This window comes from Orbicella faveolata, unplaced genomic scaffold, assembly GCF_042242905.1.
Source record: "Orbicella faveolata isolate gen_17 unplaced genomic scaffold, um_ofav_v1 contig_24, whole genome shotgun sequence".
Classification (NCBI taxonomy): domain Eukaryota; kingdom Metazoa; phylum Cnidaria; class Anthozoa; order Scleractinia; family Merulinidae; genus Orbicella; species Orbicella faveolata.
In genome coordinates this window covers 16727611-16747500 of record NW_028301552.1, presented here as the reverse complement: position 1 = coordinate 16747500, position 19890 = coordinate 16727611, and the positions used below count along the sequence as shown (strand labels likewise).

The 19890-nt window shown below is 37.2% G+C and overlaps 1 protein-coding gene across 1 annotated transcript in view; it reads left to right on the top strand.

The window, feature by feature from the left end:
• The window catches only part of LOC110069535 (chromatin-remodeling ATPase INO80-like), a 38097-nt gene that overhangs the window by 6076 nt on the left and 12131 nt on the right, over positions 1-19890 (top strand). The window contains exons 6-31 of the mRNA XM_089292707.1: positions 3002-3113; positions 4232-4311; positions 4871-4996; positions 5368-5421; positions 6413-6511; positions 6695-6799; positions 7082-7163; positions 7508-7630; positions 7723-7790; positions 8029-8095; positions 8674-8774; positions 9659-9691; positions 9953-10033; positions 10725-10820; positions 11114-11173; positions 11307-11372; positions 11533-11618; positions 11806-11890; positions 12237-12354; positions 13202-13287; positions 14057-14221; positions 14792-14891; positions 15712-15745; positions 16186-16268; positions 17319-17409; positions 17847-17930. Coding sequence (XP_089148833.1) covers positions 3002-3113; positions 4232-4311; positions 4871-4996; positions 5368-5421; positions 6413-6511; positions 6695-6799; positions 7082-7163; positions 7508-7630; positions 7723-7790; positions 8029-8095; positions 8674-8774; positions 9659-9691; positions 9953-10033; positions 10725-10820; positions 11114-11173; positions 11307-11372; positions 11533-11618; positions 11806-11890; positions 12237-12354; positions 13202-13287; positions 14057-14221; positions 14792-14891; positions 15712-15745; positions 16186-16268; positions 17319-17409; positions 17847-17930 — 2285 coding nt within the window. The remainder of the gene's footprint in view (positions 1-3001; positions 3114-4231; positions 4312-4870; positions 4997-5367; positions 5422-6412; positions 6512-6694; positions 6800-7081; positions 7164-7507; positions 7631-7722; positions 7791-8028; positions 8096-8673; positions 8775-9658; positions 9692-9952; positions 10034-10724; positions 10821-11113; positions 11174-11306; positions 11373-11532; positions 11619-11805; positions 11891-12236; positions 12355-13201; positions 13288-14056; positions 14222-14791; positions 14892-15711; positions 15746-16185; positions 16269-17318; positions 17410-17846; positions 17931-19890) is intronic.

Below are 19890 nucleotides of genomic sequence, written 5' to 3'. Positions count from 1 at the left end.
GAGCTGCTAATTTTAAGTTGAAGTTGTATTTCTGTATTCCACTGTAAAGCTGTAGGTTCTGAGTTAAGTTTTGACACATGTAGTGAGTTGATGTGGATTTCACTTGTCGACATTCTTGACTTTAAGAAACTTACATGGACAAAGTTCCAAAGTGTTTCCAACTCTGTAATTATACTGTAAATCCTCGAATTAGCAACCCCCCTTGAATAAGTGCCCCCTCGTCTTCTCCTAAATTTGAAATAAGCACCCCAGGTGCTAATTTGAGGATTTACAGTGTGTAGTTTGAAGAGCCATTTTATGTGCTTGTAACCAATGTCTTTTGCAAAGAATGAGTTTCGATAGCTAACGCAACTGTTAAAAGCATCTTTTTCCCTTCCTAAGTAGGAGTATTCCACATCCATCTGTAATTCTCAGATTAATTCCATGAAGTCTTAAGGGTGACTTGTGTTGTTAAAGCTGGTTTCTATGAAGTCTTTTGCCATTATTTTTGGCAGCTGATAAACACATATAGCATCAGTAATGGTGTTGTTAATGTTAACACTTGCTTACTGTCACTTGCATATTATAGTATACTGTAGTTGTTACCACAGTGTTCATCTGGGTTATTTGCATATGCACAATAGTACAACTTGCTTCACCTGCAATACACAACAAAGATAATAGTCACATATTTTAAAAGGGTATAAAAATGAATGCAGAAAAATTACACACATATATCTTTAATTTGCTGCCCTTTCCCCTCCCCCTGTACCCAACCCCAATAAAAATAGGCTACTTACCTAAATGTAGTGTCCAAGTGATATTTCTTGCTTTTCTGGAAAGGGTTTAAGAAAGAAAATGCCAGTTATAAATGGCATGCTTTCCTTCAAGAAACACTGGAGCTAAAATAATTCCTTTAACCTGAAAATTTTATTCTTATATACAGCATCTCCAAATTCTGGTAGAGTTACTTGTAATTTCAAAACTCTATGAGGACTAGGAATTTAGGAACATAAAAAGCGCAGGAAATTCAAACCATTCTTTGTTTCTGCCAATAAATGTTCTCACTGTTTTCTATATGTGATTCAAATAGTTACTTGATACATTTAGATACTTATTTGGTATGTAAAGTTTCACCTTCAGCTAAATTAATTATAATGGTCTCATATAATATACATAGTTAAACATATTTAGTTAGCATCGGGCAGGCGAAGAGCCACCCTGTGGATATACTGCCCAAAATGCCATTATTATTATTATTATTATTATTATTATTATTATTATTATTATTATTATTATTATTATTATTCAAACAGCTTTCATGGAAATTTGTATAAATGGGCTGATGATCACCTGCTGATTGTGCACATAATTTGTGGTACATGATCTATCTGTGTACAGTAGTCAGTAGTGTACTGGTTAATCAACTGAGTGTATCCTTTGTCTGTTATAAGATATTTGATTAGAGCCTTTTATTCTGTATTTGCATGCATTAGATCAATATTGAAATCCCCAAGCAGTACAGTTGGAATCGTTCCTGTAGGTTCTATTAATACTGAGTTGTGAAGATGAGTAAGAGCATGAATTAACTGTGAAATTGTAACTTTAGTTTTTGAGCGATAGATACCAATGACATGAATATTTGGAATTGGTTGGGTTAAAACCATGACAGTAATTTCTAAATTATTAAAGTTACATCTGTATGGAATTTAGTACAAGTCAAAACATTAAAAGGTACACTGATCAGTTCCATGGCAAGTTCTTATGTTAGACTGACTAAAGTCATTTCTGTAAAGCGTAAATTCATGAAGCTGATATGCATCATCTCTATCTGACAAGCAAAGTTTTGATTCAACAAAAATGTTGACATCAGCTTTTTAAATGTTGTAATCACTTCGCACATCATCTATGTGGAGATGGAGCCAGAGGTGGAGAGATCCAACATTCTGAAACAAGATTGTTTTTGTTTGGGATGAATTGTCGGTCTGTAACAGTCTGCCAAAGGAACAAAGCTTGCTTGTGTTATTAGTCTGCTCATTTCACTTTTAACTTTCTAACTAACCTTTATTTTGAACTTGATGTAAGCTTCTTCAAAGCTACTTGAGGCTGAATATATACACGAGAGACTTGTTATCAGCATTTCCAGTACAAACTACATCTATAATACTGATCGATAATATAAATCACCGACAGACAGAAATCAACTCTGTAAAGACAATGACACAATGACACAAAATCATCAGCTCTTTTGTGTTTAGGAAACCATGTGCTTTGTCAGATGATTACTTTCAGAATCGAGCAGCTTCCAAATGAAAGAATCTAATATTACTAGTACGCAAAAGTGCTCTTATAGACATAAACAATACGACAAGAAGGCTTACCTTAGCTTCCATATGACACTGCATTTATTTCATCCTCCTCTGGGTGACATTAAAACATTTTTAAATGATTCTGTCGATTTGTCCACGGACCATGGTTGATAGACATTGTAGCTTTCAAGATTTCAATGCAAGGATTGTCGCTTACAGGATTTCATTGTCGATTTGTCATAGCAAGTGTTCTTTAGCATAAGAACTTTCCATTTTTCAACCCACGAAGGAATCCCAGTTTACAGATCGAACAAAAAACCATCGTCAACCTCTGTGCCGTGTTACGCCATATTATTGGACAAAAATTTACGCCTTTCTAGTACCCCCATAAAATCAGTTAAACATATCCCCAGAAGTCCTTGAGACAAAAACAATACTTAGCAGGGGAGGTAGGAAAAAAAATGCTTAATCTGGTTTTAATGAATAAATTAATCAGAATCGAGTGAGTGAGTGAGTGGCATTGGACTGCCTACTAAGCTCATGTATGACGTAAACTATGTCATCCATGAGCAAAAATAAGACTTTTTGCTTTTGTGCAGGGCATTAAATTATGTATTATTTTAAAAGCATTTGATAGCTTGGTGTCTGTCTATGAAATAAATGAGAAAATTGTGCAATATGTTTTCAAAAGTAACCTTGAGTTTGTTTTTCAGCTTTCTAGATACCAGCACTACAGTGCAAGCCTGCTCTCAAGTCAAGACAAGTACTATGAGCATCAGAAACAGGCAGGATTGAAAAAGTTGAAAAGAAAGAAGCTGAAAGATGGTATGTTATATATACAACTGTACTATAAATAGACCTTCTCAGGGATACAGTGGCCATTTTGAATTCTATTGTTTCAAATTGCTATTATGGGATGCTCAGGGGGCAAATACATTCTAATTTGTCCCCTGAACATCCCATAATAGCTATTTTGAAACTGTTACATTAGAGTTCAAAATGGCCACTGTATCACCGAAAAGGTCCAATTGCTATCACTTCCTGATTAGTCTGTCAATTCAACTTAATTTAATTTAATTCAATTTTTTATTAAGCTCTTTCATAGAGTGGTTTTCATTTAGCAATTACTTTGGTTTTGGTTTTGGTTTTACTACGGTTTGAGATTGGCTGAGTAGTCTAATTGGTATGTAATTGGCTTGGTTTTGGTTCTACGACACTCAATTGAAAACCGCTCTAATATTATTGTTAATATTAATTATTAAATAATTTCGCTTCTAGAAATGGAACACACACAAATAAATAATTACATCTATACAGTAAAAACGCGCATTAGAGAACAAGTGGATTAAGAACACTCAGGCTGAGATTTGGTCTAAAAGGTACCATACACATTCAGCCTGAAAGATGAAAATCGTTCTTATATATAAAAATAATTTATAATAAAGTTTGAGCTGGAGAGCTTAAGTAGCCTGTTGTACAGCTTAGGTTCTTTATTATATATTTTTGACAATCTGATTGGAAGTCATCTTCAGAGTCAAGTGAAAAGTGTTTTTCAGTTTGAGGTGTTATAAGTCCAGTCCATTGAAAATTATTGGTAAGTTAAGCCATAATGGTACAATTGGCTGTAAGAATTCTGCAAAGTTTGTCAACAGTCATTGGTCAGTTGTAGTAAGTTTCAATCTGTCTTTGTTAGACAAATTAAGTTGGTAGCTTCGTATGTAAGTCAAGTACTGTAGTTGTCAGTCAAGCTTTTATCACGATTTGTAAAAGTGCGTGACTTGGGAATGCTCATACCCGAAAGACCCTGTGATCCCCAATTAATTCTTGATTTACTGAACAATCTTTGTATGGTGCTCGTGTTTTTAATCCAATGAATTACTTTGACTAAAGAAGTTCTTGTTGTAATGGTAGGTAATTTTGTGCACCAATAATGTGTGTTGTAGGTAAGGTGAAGCTTTCCAAGGACAAGAAAGAGAAAGACAAGATTAAAGTGAAGAAGAAAAAGAGAAAGTCTGATGATCTGGTAAGCATGAGCTTATTTCTAACAACTGAACCTGCATCAAAATTTTTATGGGTAATCAAATGGTGACAAGTGATATTAGGACATTATTTCTTGTGCACTTTTGGCAAAATTCTAATAATTTTCAGAGCCTTTAGGAAAAGGAAATTGTTAGAATGTTTGACAAACACAGGTGAAATTATTTCTTAATTTCACAAGTAAACCATTTGATTTTATGCCAAATGTTGCCATAGCAATTTTGTTATTTCACGTGTGAAACTATAAACTGGTGCTATAATTTTGTGCCAAAACTGAGAAACAATTATTTTGTCACCCATGATATTAGATTTCTAATGATGAGGGTACATATCTCATGAATTGTGAAAGCCAAACTAGTTCAAATAAAAATCTGTTTGATGCCTTTTTCTGTTGGCTGTTTTCTCAAAAGAAAAATACAGAATGCTAGATAACGAAAATCTTTAATCATCTAGTATTGTTCTTTAGTTGTTTTTAGTTTAAACCAATGAGTTTCTTAATACCCTGAGTGTCACTCTGCTAACTTTAGAAATTCCTGTATTTTTAGGATGACGATCAGAGACAGTTAACATTAGAGGAGAGGATAATCAAGAAAACTCTTATACGTCGCAAGGAGGCAGATGTCAAGAGAAGGAAACTTTGGGCTTTAATAGTCAGGAAAGAGATACCAAGGGTATGGGATTTTTTTGACCCGGTTACAGTCAAAATGCCTGAAGCGTTCTGCCTAAACAATGATTAATGCAGTCATTAATCCAGAGCCACCTCGATTCTTGGTTTCAAATTTCGAAAAGTCAACTGAATATTGTAAATTTGTAGTCCTGGACTCAGTTTTTCAGAGGAAGGATAATGCTGTTCTCCAGATAATGCTGTTCACCAGATAAATGACTGTCTAGTGGAGATAGCATGGTTTGTTTTGCCAATGCTTACCTACTGGTAAGTGATTTATCTGGTGGATAGCTTTATTCACCCTTTGAACAAGTACGCCCTGCCATCCTTGTCATTGTTGTAGTTAACATCATAATTTGTTTGCTGTTTTTTTTTTAGGCTCACAGACAAAAGTCCTCAGCAAGGAACAACATGCTTGCAAATTGCAAAAAGGTACGTGAGAGTCAGTGATGGCTTGTATTTACATTGTATGCCATTCAGAAAATAAACAAACCAGCAAGCCAATTCAGCTGATAACAGGCTGTTTTATTATATGGTTAGCTCCTTGAGCGGGCAAGATGAACCAAATCCTGTGCTGTGATTGGCCACCTGAGCAGGCAAGCCCCGTGAGCGGGGCAAGATGAATCAAATCCTGTGTTGTGATTGGCTACCGTAGCGGGCAAGATGGAGCTATCTTGCCCGCTCGGGACTACCCGCCGTGTCCTGCAAGAAAAATTTCCCGGAAAGCCATATAATAAATCCTTTATTGACCAAGCTTGTTCAGTCAAGATGGCTGGATATTGGCCTCGTTCTTTTTTTGCGAGTTTATGGACCTTGACTCTGTCTCGGTCCATAAACACGCAAAAAAAGAACTTGGCCAATATCCAGCCATCTTGACCTCACACTTGGTCAATAACCCATACATCTTACCCGCTCAGGACTACCTGCTGTGTCCTGCAAGAAAAATTTCCCCAAAAGCCATATAATAAATCCTTTATTGACCAAGCTTGTTCAGTCAAGATGGCTGGTTACTGGCCTTGTTCTTTTTTTGCGAGTTTATGGACCTGGACTCTGTCTCGGTCCATAAACACCCATAAAAAGAACTTGGTCAATATTCAGCCATCTTGACCTCACGCTTGGTCAATAACCCATATACAGGGGTCTCATTTACGGCCGAGCACTGGGCAAATTAACCGGCTTTGAGGACAATTTTGCCCAGCTGGTTTTACCATCTAATGGAAAGGTTTTATTACCAAGAAGTTCAGATCAAATAGTTTTGCCCACCTGTAAAAACCAGTTGCACTACTATTGAAAATGCTAATGGAACCCCTGATTTAACTGAGGAACCAAACAATCAATTATGTTCAACCTTGCCACACATCAATCAAGTCACCATGCTAGTAATGGTACATTGACTGTTATTTGTTTGCACTTGTTGTCATAGCTTGCCCAGCTTTGTCAGAAAGAGATGCGTAAAGAAGCACAGAGGTCTCAGAAAGTCACCCAGCAGACTGTGCCGAAAGCTAGAAGGATGTCCAGAGAGGTAAGAAGTTGTGTTGTTTATCATTAGGACAAACTGGTAACATGCAAATATGTCTTTTTAGCTGTATACGTAACTGTGCATTAGAGTGTTTGTAGGCAGTTGACATGGCTTGATGAATTTAAGTGTCGCTAGGTGGTATCAGTTGATCATATCTAATATGTGTACAACATTATCATTTGTCAGATGTTAGTTTACTGGAAGAAATATGAGAAAGTGGAAAAGGAACATAGAAAGAGAGCAGAAAAGGAGGCCATGGAACAACGCAAACTGGACGATGAGTTCCGAGAGGTGACAAACTATTACTACTTATTACATACCTACATTTAACACACTTTTTCTCTCTCCTTTTCAAAGTCATGCTATTTTATGTTTCAGTTTATTTACACCCGTCCAATAGTGGAGTTTTTCTTTGAAAAGTAGCATTTTTTAGAGGACAGAGTCAGGCAGTTTTTGGTAATGCATTCATTTTCTGCTAAATGATGTGTACATGATGAAGTAAAAGGGATGTGGATGTACTTTACATTATGCCTTGGGGGAAATTGATCAGTCATCTTTCGCTTTATTTCTTAGGTGCGGAGACAGCAGAGGAAACTGAACTTCTTAATTACTCAGACAGAGTTATATGCACATTTTATGAGCAAAAAATTGAAGGGTAGGTTTGATTTTCAGTCAGCCAGTGAATCCAACAGACCAATTCTGACATCTCTCAGAGCAAGCTAAAATTAATTTCATTTTATACACCATGAATTTCAGCCCACCTTGAAAGAAGAGATGCATGTTATCAAAGGTGCACAGAGGATATCCTATGTTTCCATGTAGACTTCAAAGTCTAGCAAGATTGTTTCCCATAACTGCCTTCTTTAACTGCCATTTAGACACATGTACATATACCTAATTGATTCTTTTTCTTCTCACTGAGTGTTCAGGCCCCTCGGTAGTTGCAATATTTTGCTTAAACTATTGGATTGAAGCCACTCTTTCCAAAATGATTTTCAGGTTCACAACCTGATGAAGGCACACAGGAGATTTTGAGAAAATTGGAAGAACCTTCTGCTAAACAGAATGTGAAGACGGTCCAGGGTGGAGTGTTGATTGACATGGAGAATGCTGATACATATGGTGAGATATATGGCAAACTCTGATTCATTGCAAATGCAGTCAGTACCTGCATGTTACTTTTTTTACTTAAAATTCCTTTTGCATGTTTTCAGATGCAGATGAAATGAAATCCCAAGCCTTGTCAAATGCTCAAAGAGCTTTTCAAGATCAAGAATCATGGGTACGTTGTACAGTTTGTGACAGGTTTGTTCTGTTGTTTTAATAAGAAAGTTTCGCTTATTTCATACCTGTAGTAAGAACTTAAGTTTATCTGCAGAGGTTAGATGATTGTGAAGTGAGGTTTTTGTAAAGCACATTAGGGATTCTAAGAATACATGTTAATGCAGAAATCAGAGCATTTTATAACTCGCTTATGCTGCATTACTTTAAAGAAAATCTTTTAATCCTGTATCTTTTAGACAAGGGAGTTTGACAACAACTACCAGCAAGAATCTGGCAAGAAAGTTGCAATGTCACAAGCATTCTGTAAGTTTTTTTTTTTCAGTCTGTGCATTGGAGTACTTCTATATTTGTGGCACTGTTGTTGATAATTTGGTACTTGAGATCATATTTTTCAAATTACCTTTCAGTCACATGTTAAGGGGTGGTGAATGGTCCTTCCAAAACTGTGGGTCTCTCAAACTTTTCATCCAATTTCATGGGTCTTGCAACCTCAATTTTTCACAGTTCTGTTCGTCTGGCAGTCTCTATTTTTTGCAAAGCTGCCTTGTAGTCTAGACCTTTTGAAAGGCTGAGCAAGTCTCAAAGTAAATGTACCAATTTGTTGATGTTGTTTCTTATAAATGATGTCTGAACATCTTAGACCCTGAATGTCTCAAGCTCACATTAAAACATTTGAAGTATCAGTCTGGAAATTGAAGAAGCCAAATTGTCTTGGGCTTGCAAAGAAAACACTAATCTCACCTTCTCCCAGAGTCATGCATTTACCATTCACTGCCCCTATGTTTATTATCGGTATTCATTAATGATGAGAACTTGAGAAAACAACCTGAATAGTTTACATTATGTGAATTAAATTAGCTAATACAACAACACTTCTCTAGTTGACCAGAGCTACAGTTTGGCTAATCCGTTAATGAACATGGAGCAAGCCCATCCACAGCCTACTATCTTTGATGGAGAACTCAAGTCATACCAGCTTAAGGTACATGAAACTACAATGTTGTAAACATAAGTTAATTTCTAAAGGTAAATGGAAGTTGTTCCAAAAAAATAGATTAAAAAAAAAAATTAAAGAAGTTACAAAGCTATTAAAAAATTAATAGAAACTATTTGTGACATGCAGTATACTGTAAAATGCTGGTTATTAGCTGGATATAATTCAAAGTTTTGAAGTGGGCTTATAAAAACTGGAGCCTGTTTCTTGGTTGAGGAACTGGAAATGGTGACGATGATGATGATGAAAGTAACTTGGAGAATGCATCTCTTGGGGAGGGGAGAGGGGGGGCATTGGTGGGATTGGTTTTTGAGCAGCCTAAAAGACTGTTCGCAAATTAGCTGAGATGAAATGAAACAAAAGTTTTGATGAGTGATATAATAAATTTACTTAAGCTTCTCTGATTAAGTATATAACTGGATGGTCAGGTCTCTTACAGTCAAACCAAGTGAACCGTACCCTTCAAGGTTGCATTAATGAATTGATTATTTGAATATTGAACCCGCTAGTCATTTCGAGAATGCAATAGTGAATTGATTATTGGAAAATTGAACCCACTAAGTGTTCCAAGAATACAGCTGATGGGTGTAATGTTCAAAAAAGTCAATTTAATATTGATTTTGAAATGACTAGCGAGTTCAATATTCAAATAATCAGTTCATTATTGCATTCTTGAAACGATTAGTGGGTTCAATATTCAAATAATCAATTCATTAATGTAACCTGGAGGGGTACGCTTCACGTGGTTTGACTTTAAGAGATCAATTACATGTAGGTCAATTTGATGCTTTTGTTTGGTTAAAAATGGTATTAGTGTTTAGAAATGTTTAAAGTGATTTCGTCAGTCCTAATTTAGTGTTTTCATTTTGTAGGGAATGAACTGGCTTATCAACCTCTATGAACAAGTAAGTCGCATTATCTTCCAATACTAGGGGTTTGTTTCAGCTAGTTTCAGTATAGTGTTTTCTAACAGAAATCTATGGAGCAAAACTTTGCATGTACATAAGCATAGAGAGAGAAATCTCTGGCTTTTGTGTGCATGGTAGTGTCTTCTTTCATGTGGTAGCCATGAATGGTTTGACAGAACATTGTGTGAAGTTTTCCTACTCATCACTATCAATAATAGACTACACTTCACAAGTTGATAATTTCTGTCTGTTTTACAGGGTATCAACGGCATACTAGCTGATGAGATGGGTCTAGGAAAAACTGTTCAGTCCATAGCCTTTCTCTCATACCTAGCAGAAGTGAGTTTTTTGTGATCATTGTGGCTCTGTTCTCTTGGTAACGCATGGTTAAGTCTTTAACTTGCCAATACTGTAAAAGTATGTGCAATGTTTCTCAGAACAAGGGGTTTATTATTTGTGGTTGCAGTACAATCTGAGCAGGTTTTGTGTTACAGCTACAATGAAATACCTCAATTTGAGAAATATAATTCTAATTTCCCCCCCTGGGGCGATTAAAACTAAATTGTATTTAGAGTTTTTGCAAGGAAAACATGTGACCTAATCATGAGTATGCAGGACTCCAGATCAAGTTCAAGCCCTGACGGGGGTCATTGCATTGTGTTTTTGGGCAAGATACTTTACTCTCATAATGCTTCTATCCACTCAGCTGTACCTTTACCTTCCCAAGTCGACAGAATTGGTATGCAAAGTACATTGTATGGATGCTACACTAGCATTAGGAAAGGGATTAGGAAAGGGAACTGTTTGTAAAGCCATTGTAGTTGCAGTATTTCAAGCTGCTGTCTGTTCTGTTAATTTCTGATGTTGGTGGAAAATCAATGACCTTCTGACTTGTTCAAGTTTCTTTGAAAGCTTTGTCAGAAAACAAAAATATTGGTCCAGAATGCGAGAAATCTGTAATTTCTGGAAATTGTCTTTGTGAAATGTAACAAGTGCATGTAGTCAACCATATGGTGTTTCATTCTTATAGACACACAACATCTGGGGTCCTTTTCTTGTGGTGGCACCTGCCTCTACACTGCACAACTGGCAGCAAGAAGTCAGCAGATTCATTCCTCAGTTCAAGGTGTGTAGAATTAGTTTATGTTCAGTTGGCATTGTAGATAGCTGTGGACAGAGACTGGCAGGAGACTGGCCTGTTCAAGGCAAGCCAGGATTCAGTCTGAACATGTCACAAGGTAGTCTCCTTTACCCCCACTGTCTGTCCTATGGGTTCCACAACAGTTTAACTAGAACAGCAGCAGTCACATGAAAACTTAATTACTCTTTAGCCATAGCAGTCTGCAGTGTAATGTGTGAGTGCACACTGTCTCAGTTTTATGTCACTAATGTTCCAAAATCTTTGTACATTTCTTCCAGGTGTTGCCTTACTGGGGAAACCAGGGTGACAGAAAGTCACTGAGAAAATACTGGACTCAGGTACAGAGCTGCAAAGTTTAAGTTATTTTAGCCACTGGTTACAAACCATTTGGGACAGTCTGATAGTAAACACAAGTAACTCACTAACAGTAGCTAAATGTGAATTAAAATTGTATTCTCTCTTTCCGTTTAGAACCAAGTCCACATAAATGACTATGAGAATGCTCCATTCCATGTGCTTATTACAAGCTACCAGCTGGTGAGAAAGAATTTTTTTCGTGCCTTGTGCTGCTGTAAACTACTGTCAGTAGTAAATTAGATGTAGTTTCTCTTTTCTAATTAACAAACAAATGTAACTGATTTTGATTGATTGACTGATTGATTGAGTGATTGATTGATTGATTGTATCTGATCATCAGGTTGTGCAAGATGTGCGTTATTTCCAGCGCATCAAGTGGCAGTACTTAGTACTGGATGAAGCACAGGCAATCAAAAGCAGTTCCAGGTACACAAGATGCAATATACATAGTTGATTGCTTTGAACCTGCAAGTGTATGCTTCCAAAAAGCATGTACTTGATATTATATGACATGGAAATTTGAAATGCAAAAAGAGGACAAGATTATAAAAGGTTTGTACAGTGGTGCATAAATTTGAACTTAATCTCTTTTGCTTTGTGCTTTCTATAACAGTGTGCGATGGAAGATACTCCTTGGTTTCTTATGCAGGAACAGACTTCTTTTGACAGGCACACCTATTCAAAACAGTATGGCTGAGGTTTGTGCTGGTTGAACTTCATTTGGCTTTTAGTTTTAAATACTTCAAGTTGGATAGGCTGTCGTCTTGTTGTGTGCCATGGTTGGTTATTTGTGATAATTAAATTTTGATCCACTAGCTGTTTGCATGATTCCATACTGGCATATATTGGTATTATGCTGGTGTTATGCAATGATATATTCATTGCATTTGTAAATCCTGATGATTTTTTACCGTGTATAAAGAAAGATTAATGATTAAAGATTGAAGTGGATTGCCAAAGAAAGTCACAGTTTATGATTTAGTCTAATGGATGTAAAATTGGTTGTCTGTTTGATGATTTGTATTTGAATGTTTTTGATAACAGTTGTGGGCATTGCTTCACTTCATCATGCCAACTCTCTTCGATTCTCACGAAGAATTTAATGAGTGGTTCTCAAAGGACATCGAAAATCATGCTGAAAACAAATCAGCCATTGACCAAGGTACAGTATTTCTGTGAACACTGTTTTTATCTTGCCTTAAAACAATACTGATAACAAACATACAAAGTGAAAGGACCAGTGGGGAGGGTTTATTCAAGTATAATCATGAGAAGGAGGGGGAAAGCCTTCTATTAGGAATATAATTTTTTGTGATGACCTTGTGTGGCTGAAAGACATTGGTAACTCTTACATTTTTGGATTGGACTAAAAGAATACCGGTAACTCAAGTTTCTCAGTATTAAACAATTGTATCAGTTTCACATAGAAATGTTAACTGTGTGCCAATGAAAAGGAGACGTAAGATATAGTTAATAGGAGGAATGGATAAGAAGCCCGGTAAACATCAGAGAAGCAAACAAACAGACTAAGATTTATGTTGGAAGGTCCTGGACCCTGCACATCGTTTGTTTTATGCTCGTTGACTTTGCATGAATTACATAATCTCAATGCTTCTATTGGTTAGTTGTATGAGCACATATAACCACCTTTTGTATTTTGCCAGGTTTTTGGCAGGGTAAACCCCCAATCAGCCAACAAAAACAAACAAAAAAAGAACTTTGCCAGGTTTCATAACCATTTCCTCTATAAACTATGCATAAGACTAGTCCTTCAAAACATCTGGGATGAAACTCTAATCTCTGACCATGCTAATGAATCAAATGACATTTGTTATGTAGGCTTTTAAGTGTAGTGTTGTTACTGTTAGACAATGATGGAATTAAAAGTTTCAGGGATACTTTTCCAGTTAAATTGGTTGATGTATCATGATGCTCCTGTTATAAAAATAAATGTCTTATAAAAGGGTTAAGGGATTTAAGGATGTAATCAGAATGTTGTTTTATTTCAGACCAGCTTTCCAGACTTCACATGATCTTGAAACCCTTCATGTTGAGGAGAATAAAACGTGATGTGGAAAATGAGCTTTCTGAAAAGGTATCTGTTGTATACTGAGAAAGAACTGGTTATTACAATGATAACATATCAAAAACCTATCTACTCTTGATAACTTTGCCACTTGGGACAACCTTCTGTTACATTAAAGACAAACTCGATTCTAACAGCTTTTCCCCCTGACAACAGCAATGGATCTCAGTTGTGAATATTTAGCCTTCGATTTGAAGGCAGTGAAAGTTGTTATTATCACATTAACTTTGATTGGATGATATAAGAGAAAATGAAATTGAAAAAGGAAAAAACGGTGCGAAGCAAGCACCACAACAGTGGAAATAGAAAACAAGCGCTGAAAACAATAGGGATGTGACACAGCCAGATGGTTTGATTTTGTCAGTAGCCATGAATTTGACTCCTCGACTCCGTTCTTTAAATAGTTACCTACCAACTTTCTGTTCTTTTTGCACTATATTTTTATTTCTTAAGGTACTTACATATAGTTTGCACAGCACTGAGCTGTGCTAGATTGCTTTAAGTCATTTATTATTTGTTTTTGTAACATGTTAGAGCTGTTTTCAATCGAGCATCTAAATAATCAGGAAATTACTTTGGTTTTGTTTTGGTTTTAGTACAGTTTGAGATTGGCTGAATAGTTTTGACTGGCAAGTAGTTATTTTGGTTTTGGTTTGATGACACTCAATCGAAAACCTTTCTAAAAAGATATTTCGACGTTGTGACTTTGATTAGTTAGAAGTGATTATTGTAACCATCTTTGATTCTTGTCCTTCCTTCCTTCCTTCCTTAATTTCAGATCGAGATTAAACTAGTGTGTCATTTAACAACAAGACAGCGCTGGCTTTACCAAGCAGTGAAAAACAAAATATCCATTGACGATCTTGTTTACACTTCAACATCATCGTCATCCACTAATGCTACAACGAGCAGCCTGATGAATTTAGTCATGCAGTTTAGGAAGGTAACAGAAGGCATTAGGATTTACCAATGTTCTCACCATTTGTTCTTCAGAGAAAAATTAATGACAGTGTATAAAGTGTGTACTGTAAACTTAAATGAATGCATAAGTTGTTCCCATCATTCATGGAATAAATAGTAAAGGATTGTAACACGAGTTCGAGGCTTTCTGTTCCTACTTATGTGAAAAAAGATGATGATATTGTTGATGATGACGATGTCGGTAACAACAGGACTTTGCAAAAGTGTTGGCGACACTGATGTTGTTGGGGGGGGGGGGGCGATTTTCAATACTGTATGGTCTGGTTATTTAGTGTCCCAACAAAGCACAGCAGTACTAAATATTCAGACCTTAATGAATTGATTTATTTTTATTGTTTATATTTTGTTGTTAAGTTTTCTAAGATCCAGAGTCAAATCGCACAAAAATGGACGATAGTGTCCCTATAAGCTTGGTTTCAATGTGAAGTACTAGACAAGAGATTTATTAAAACATTTTCACCAGTACTCCATTGTTTTAAAATGCAATAGACAGAAATACAACTGTGCAAGTTTGTCTTTTAACGTCGCCTAGGTCTGTAACCATCCTGAACTGTTTGAGAGAAGGGATGTCCGCTCGCCAATTCATGTGGAGATTCCGACATTCCATCTCCCCAAGCTGATCTACAGAGAAGGTAACGAAAAGGATTTTCATTATGACATAGTTGAAGTGACTGACTTGAATTAACAACCTTTTAGGGAAACCCCCAAAAAACGTTGGGGGAGGAAGGTAGGGGAACACCCTGTGATGGACTAGCATCCCATCCTGAGGGAGTAGCAATACAGTTGAACCTCTTTAATACAGACATCTAACAGCCAGAGCAACCGTGTTATGGAGCTGTCCGTATTGTAATGGTAGAGGTGTGTCTGGCGGGGGAGGGGGGAGGGAGGGGGGAGGGAGGAGGGAGGGGTACTCTACAAAGTTTCATATGAGCAGGCTCCGCCCCGAGATCCATTCCCTTACCCTTCCGTATACCATTTTGAAAAAAGAGTACTACTTTCACATGTTTCATAACCGGCTCGTATCATGAATGAATTGCCAACAAAGGAAATTTTGTCATCTTCACGTATTGCTTAATAAATTAAACGACTCCGCCATAAGGTTTCGTCTGTTCGAAATATTTTAATTAAGGCCCTTTAAAATAACTACATGAAATCCCTACCCTTTTGTACACCTGAAGCCTGGCAAAGGTAGCCCTTTTGGACGGAGCCTCCCTGTATAGGGAGTTCCCCACCCCCCGGGTCTCTGGAAAGTAAACTGTTTGTAGTATAGAAGTTTCTATATTGAGGAGCTGTTTGTATTTTAGAGGTAGAGATATTGATAATAATCTTGGAATTATACATCAGTGGTTCATGGATAGCTATCTTTATCGTACGTATTATGTGGAAACTATGTACAGTCCCTAGGTTAACATTTCACCCTAATTTATATTTTGTGCGATTTTCTCGTTTCAGGAATTTTGGAGTCCTCGACACCATGTAGGACAAAGTAAGTTGAGATTTCTAGTTGTTTAAACTGTGGTTAATTACGTTTCTTACGTCTGTCACGGTAGGAAGTTGTGCGTGACCTCGCATCGTGTTCAGGAGGGCGTATTTAAACGTGGATAATTTTCACAAACCTAGCGCGTTGAGGTTCGATGGAAACACATCGGTTCCTAAGAGACACAAGGCTACGGTTGCAGAAGACATCTGTGTCCCGCAAGAAAATAGCGTTCTTTTTTCATATAATAAATCCTTTATTGACCAAGCTTGTTTGCTCAAGATGGTTGGATATTGGTTTCCTTTTTTTTTGCGTGTCTATGGACCTCGACTCGGCTCCATCCTCGACTCCATCCATAAACTCGCAAAAAAGGAAATTGGCTAATATCGAACCATCTTGACCTCGTGCTTGGTCAGCAACCCATATTTAATGCTCTGCGTTTGTTTCAGAATCCTGTATAACCTACTGAACATTGGCACTGAACAATACATTCACCAGTCTTTGTATGCTGATCGTACGCATGCATCTGCAGGTAAGGAACCTTTTTTCAACCCTGTGGCTAATATGGTTTTCAACCTTCACAGGTTACTTGTTATATAGCTAGCTCTAAGCCGGCAAGATGAGCCAAGTCCCCCAACCTGGGCAAAGGTATTAGTTTCTAGAGGCCATAAAGGCGTCCCCCGGGGGGGGGGGGGGCGGACCTCCCATAGAAAAAGGACGGGAGTGCTTGTCGTATCTCTTAGGGGTTAAAAAGGTGCGTTTGATACCTCTTTGGGTGTTCAGCCTCAAAAGGTCCACAGGAGGAGCTTTTGATGTTATTGTTCTCATACGGTCTGGGTGGTTTGGGGTTAAAACAAACAGTCCATATATACTACGGTTTGGGGTTAGAAGTTTGCCATTCGCCAATCGGACGTTAGCCGATTTAATTTAGATTGGAGTAAATTGGAGCGAATAGAAATCATCCCGTCAATGCATTGGAAATTGCAAAAATTACTGCAGTTCTGTAGAAAAAGTACATTTTCTAGCATGTGAACCTTTTTAAATCAACAAAGCATCATGAAACACATTCAACTTTTAAGCCGTCGCCACATTGGATTTCCACTGAGGATCAATGTAGTTCTACAAACAAAACAAAAGGCTAGGTAATTGCTTATTCGCCTATAAAGCTTGAGGTCAATGACCTACGTGAGAACTTTTGACGTTCCAAACGCCTTTAAAAACCTCAAACATGACGTGTGCCTCTGGTCACGTGACCCCTATCGGTTCGCCGTTTACGGGAAATTCGGATCTAGAAGTCTCCATTTATGGGCTTCGACTTCATCTTGGTCCGTAAACGTACCATTTTGACCTCATGCTTGGCCAATAACTCGTATATATTGACTGTTTGACGGAGTGAGTGACTGCCTGGCTAACTGGCCAGCTGGGTCGCTATCCTTCTTTCGAACTGACTGAGTGGCGTTCCATCAACTGACTTACCAATGAGATCATTAGTTGACAAAGGTTGAGCATTGCCTTAAAAAACCTGCAAAACGGTTTAATACCTCTGAAATATTTCTTGTTTGTTTCTTTGTTCTTTCTCTAGGTCCTCCGAGTAACTGCTTCTCATTTTTGAGATTTATCAATTTGTCCCCAGCACAAGCTTCGGCCATGATGTTAAAGGGACTTGTACATAGGTGAGCTTTACAAGTGCGTTGAGTGTGATAAGACAGCAGCATTGTGAAGACAAAACGGCATTAAATAACCGCGACCTGTTGTGTTTAGCAGAATCACAGATGACTTCAAAATGTGGTAAGAACAGAAGTCTGGCACAGGAGACGATCGCCAAGTGTGTCACTGATGCTCTTACCATATTTTGACGTCTTCTGTGATCAGTTACTGAACAGACGCACGGCAACATGGAATCTACTTGTTTTAGATAAAGAAGCAAAAAAATGTTAGTGACGTCATGTATGCGTCTCTTGTCCAATAGATCATGAGTAAGAACCAATCAAAATGCCAGAATAATTTGACTTATATGCTCTGAGGTAGTCACGTGCTTTTTGACGCAGCATAATTATTAATAATTGAGTCATTTTTCTCATAATAATTTGTCGGGTTTGCTTAATTTCAGATTGTTAGTCTTAGTTATCCTTTTGAAGGAAATTAGTGCTCTTTATCATCGACGATTTTGGGTCCAAACGAAGCCAAGAAGCAGGTGAGTGGAGAAAAGAAATATTTAGGGAGTAGCGCTATAATGTACGACAAAAAGACTATTTCCAGCCCAGTTGATCCTAATGAATATTGCGAGGTAACGCGTGCGCGACGCGAATGCACCACGCACGCAAAATATGCGCGCGCGCGAGTTTCTACTGTAGTCCTACAAGTCTTTTATACTCCTCATATATTTAACTGACAACTTAAGACGAAATCCGATAGGAAGTCAAGCAATTTCAGTTTTTAGTGGACAGAAACCTTGTACCAGAATAATTTTAAGTATATAATACTGTCCTTTTTGCATTTTCTAAAAGCTAAAGATATGAATAGTTGCTTGAAATAACACCGAAAATAATTACCAACAGGAACTCGAGAAAATAAAATTCAGAGTTCAGAGAAACTGTCCAAACGCAGGTAAAATTTCATTGTCAGTTTCATCTGACCAGTATTTTAAAGTGTTTCGTATGAACTTCAAAACTGATTTGTTTTCGACATTTGATGTGGTTAGGAATGTTTTCTTATGAAACGATGTTTAAAACAGTCGCACAGAAGTTTGCAATACGATGTAAAGTAATCTTGGTACAACGTTTTTTTCCATTTGTTACTCGAACTTTTGGCGGATTCCTTCTTAAAACTTACAACCCTGTGGCCACCAATAGAATCTTCTAAGACGAAGACACACAAAGATTGCGTGACGAGCCCAAAGAGCGTCTGCTTGTCGAGAATGAAGTTTCACGGCAAAATTTTAAAATGAACTAAACGCGATCGTTCCCCTGTTTTCTCTTATCTTAATGTTTTTCATCGTCAGGGACAATCTTACAAAACCAAGTAGTTATAACTTTTCAAAATTCTTATTTTCTCAAAATAATTTTATATGATGTCATTTTTGCAGAGCGTCTCTTTACTCTATTCTTTTTTTGGTTTTTGCTAATTTTTCCGCTGGGAGCGTTTGGAGACGTTTCAGATGTGTGCTATTGAGAAGGCAACAAACAGCCTTTAATACTTGCTTTGTGCGGCTTATCTGCTAGTTTGCAATTTCTTTCTTCTTCTTAAAACAATATTAGCGCACAGTTGATTGGCACGATTCAAAAATAAGATATTTTTTGGGCATTTTCCTAGATGAAGAAGTTAATCTGTAAAGAAAGTGTAATTATAAACATTCCATTTTCCCACCTTGAATATTTTGACTTTGATTGTCACTTGCGAAAGGCACATTGTTCTTTAAAACTGGAATCTGTTCTTTTTTCTTCGTCCACTCTTTGTGTTTGGAATTGTTTGAGAGCTTTTACTGTAGGTGTTACGCTATTAGAGCGGTTTTCAATGGAGTGTCGTAACACCAGAGAAATCGCTAACCAATCACAAAGAACAAAGTCAACTCTGTGAACCAATTAAAACTGAATTAGGTACATGTAGCTGATGTACAGCGGTTTTCATTTTAGTGTCGAAAAGTAATTGGTTTTGCACGTACTACGCTACACGATTGGTTTAAAAAACTAGCGCCAATTTTTCATCCAATCAGGAGTAAAATCAAAACCAATCGTGACTCGTTCGCACGCGTTTTCCCGCGTTTTGCGTCAGCTACATGTAATTACTTCGATTTTTTATTGGCTCGCTGGATTGTCTGTGTCCTTTGTGATTGGCCAGAGTGATTGCTTTGGTTTTGGTTTTGGTTTTACGACACCCTATTGGAAACCGCTCTAAAGCGCGGAAAACGTGTACGAACGAGTTACGATTGGTTTTGGTTTCACCTCTGACTGGATGAAAAGTGGATACTTCAAAGATTTGGGTCCAATCATGTGGGCAAATCGCAGAGAGTAAATCAGTCTTTGATTAACCTCTGTATTGCCGAAACTGAATCAATTTGAATTTACAATGGAATAACCAAATCGCGTTTATTAATTATGAATTCTATTTACAAATGAGAGAAATAATGTTTAAAATCGACCCCCTGACAGCTATTG